The sequence below is a fragment of the Galeopterus variegatus genome, unplaced genomic scaffold, assembly GCF_000696425.1.
Source record: "Galeopterus variegatus unplaced genomic scaffold, G_variegatus-3.0.2 Scaffold1109, whole genome shotgun sequence".
NCBI lineage: Eukaryota > Metazoa > Chordata > Mammalia > Dermoptera > Cynocephalidae > Galeopterus > Galeopterus variegatus.
In genome coordinates this window covers 284,526-287,523 of record NW_007727220.1, presented here as the reverse complement: position 1 = coordinate 287,523, position 2,998 = coordinate 284,526, and the positions used below count along the sequence as shown (strand labels likewise).

General features: G+C 49.7%; 1 protein-coding gene across 1 annotated transcript in view; it reads left to right on the top strand.

Annotated features, from left to right (window-relative positions):
• Positions 1–2,998, top strand: part of LOC103592202 — an 18,880-nt gene that overhangs the window by 5,332 nt on the left and 10,550 nt on the right. Inside the window, exons 2-3 of the mRNA XM_008574810.1 lie at positions 6–122; positions 353–476. Of these exons, the coding sequence (XP_008573032.1) occupies positions 6–122; positions 353–476 (241 nt within the window). The remainder of the gene's footprint in view (positions 1–5; positions 123–352; positions 477–2,998) is intronic.

Below are 2,998 nucleotides of genomic sequence, written 5' to 3'. Positions count from 1 at the left end.
CCGAGCGCGCCCTGCGCCGCCTGTTCCGCAGCCTCGACCGCAACCCGGCGCTGGCCGAGAGGGCGGTGCGCAAGGGCAAGCAGACCGAGTGCGAGCGGCGCGGGCTCCTCTCCTTCCTCCGGGTGCGTCCTCGGGGTGTGGGGACAGGGAGGGCGGGAGCCGTCACCACCCCGGCCTACTGTACCCTAGGGCGGAGCCCTGACGATCGGACTTGGGGGGTGGGGGGCGCCGCCGGCTTGCTGGGGCTGCAGGTCTTCCAGAAGCCCGAGGCTGCACAGCCTGGGGAGCGAAGCGGGGCAGGCGTCTCACCCCTCAGGATCTTCCCGTTCTGCCTCTGCCGCTGTCGTTGCAGGCGAAGTTCTTCTGTGCTGTCCAGGGGGAGCTGAACCATTGCAACAGCATGAGCGCCCTAGAGATGCACCAGCGCCTGGAGCAGCTGAAGAGGAGCATGCACCGCGTGCATCTATACTCCCAGGGTGAGGCTCTACTTCTGCCGGCCCCCGAGAGTCTGAGCACAGGGCAGCTCCGCTGGCCCACTGTGGTCCACTTAGCCCACAGGTCCACTGCTCTCCGGTTGGATTTGTCCTCCTTGGACCAGGTTTCATCCACAGCAGGAAGAGGGGTCTGGACAGCCCAGGACCAGGGAGGAGAGGTGCTGCTGCTAGCTAGATTAGCTAGTTAGGAGACCGACTTCAGCTCCACTTCTTCCTGGCTGTGTGATTTCTGAGCCCAAGAGCCCTCCTCGCTAACGTTGCACGGTGTTTTGGAGTGGGGGGCAAAGGGCTGCAGGCAGTGCCTGGCTCAAGTAACACTGCAAACCTGACTCAGCATCCATGTATCTCTGGCTCTGTGCTTGGCACTTAAACATCAAAAAAATTTTTTTTATTATGAAAATAAATAGAGCTGGCTGGTTAGCCCAATTGGTTAGTGCACAGCTTTATAACATCAAAGCCCAGAAGCAGCCAGCTGCCAAAAAAAAAAGTAAGCATACACAAAACTAGACACTACAGTGAACTCCCAAATACCTGTCATGAGCCTCAGCAGCTGTCCCCATCTTGCCATGCTTGTTTCACTTTCCATACCCCCCTGGTCTTTTTCTGGAGTATTTTAAGAGAAATCTCAGACATTGTTGTACTGTTGAATACTTTAGAATGCATCTTAATTTTTTACTTTTTTTTTTTGGGGGGGGGGCTGGCCAGTATGGGGATCCAAACCCTTGACCTTGGTGTTATAAGTTGGCACTATAACCAACTGAGCTAGCTGGCCAGCCCAGAATCCATCTTAATTTAAAATAAAAAAGACATTCTCTGACATAATCACAATGTCATTGTTACACTTGATGTGACTGACAACAGTTCCCTGATATTTGCTGATATGTAGTTAATCTGTAGTCACATCTCCCTGATGGTCCACAAAAGTCTTTCCACATTTAGGCTGTCATGTCAGGACCTCATGAGGTACACACATTGTGTTTGGGCATTAGGCATCTTAGGTTCTTTTTAACTAGGGTGACTATGTAATTTGCGTCCAAATTGGGACACTTGTGAGGATGAAGTGAAAGGGGGTTACAGGAGCAGATGTAAACTAGGATGGCCCTGGGCAAACAGGGAACCATGGCCACTGTTACCTCTCTCTGAGTGATGGAGACACAAAGGATTACTCAAAGCCCATTTCTCCAGAGCAGTGAGAGGCCCAGAAGGGGTTAATCCCAGGAACGATTCCTTCAAGACAGAAGGATTCCTGGGAATAACCCCGAATCAGGTTTTTCTCTCAGTTTTTATTGCCCAGGCAAGAATGTTACAGAAAAGGAACACAGGTGGTTACAAAAATAACAAAGAGATAATCGTCATGGCAACACTCAGTTTCCCCAAGAAACTTAAAGAAATAGCTGAAGGTGAGATGAGGAACGTCCCCCAACCATCAACCTTGAAGCTTTTAGCTCAAATACTTTCCCATCATTAGGTTTAGCTGCACCAAGGACAACTGCCCTTAGAGCAAGCATTTTTGCTGTGTTACAATTTTTTTAATCTACAACAGAGACTTAAGTCCTGGGAAAGTTTTCTGTTTTTCCCAAGCTTAGCATTTCTATGTGCAATACTAAAAAGTTAGGCTATTCCTAAAACCACAGGGCTGTGGCCCCACTAAGCTATAAGTTAGGCCCTGTGAAATACATTTGCTTTATTAATGTTTGTATCCTTCACAGCCACTTCTGTTGAAGTCCCCCTTAAGGTGGGATGAGCCCTCTGGCTCACTTTTTTCCCCCATGTCACTGACTTGATGAACTGTGTTGTCCTTTGCAGTGTCCTGCTTTATGGGTTTACATCTGTAGGAATCTTCTGCTGCTGGTGTTTGCTTCATCCTTCTCTGCCTGCATTTCTGGGACAGTCACTCTAAAGCCTTGATGGGATCAGGCTGTGTTTCTCTGGTGACATGCTACACTAGTGCTGGGGCTGCTTCCTTCAGCATCATGTCAGGAGGTCCTGCTCAGTGGGGTCCCAAGTTCTGTGGTGCTGATGTGACTTCTCCACAGCACTATTTCATGGTTAGACCAATAGCACGTATAGTCTCCCGAGGTAGCTTTGATGTTGTTTATCCCTGTTTTACAGAAGAAGGAGTAGAGGCACAAGGAGATTAGCTAACCAGTGTAAGGTCACATAGTAAGTAGTTGAGCCTGGATTTGGACTTGGTTCTGGGTTGCTCCAGAGCACAGGCTCTTAGCCTCCAGGCCAGAGCTCAGCGGTGGTTATTATCCTTACAGATGAGCCCTTCTGTTGGGCCATGTGAGGATCTCCTTAACACCCACTTTGCTGGTAGTCTCCAACTTTGAACAGTGGTAATAGCCAGACTCGTTGAGTGTGGGAGAAGACCTAAAATAGAAGAGAGGCAGGGCTGGCTGGTTACCTTACATGGTTAGAGTGTGGTGCTAATAACACTAAGGTCACAGGTTCAGATCCCTGTACAGGCCAGCCACCGAAAGAAAGAAAGAAAGAAAGAAAGA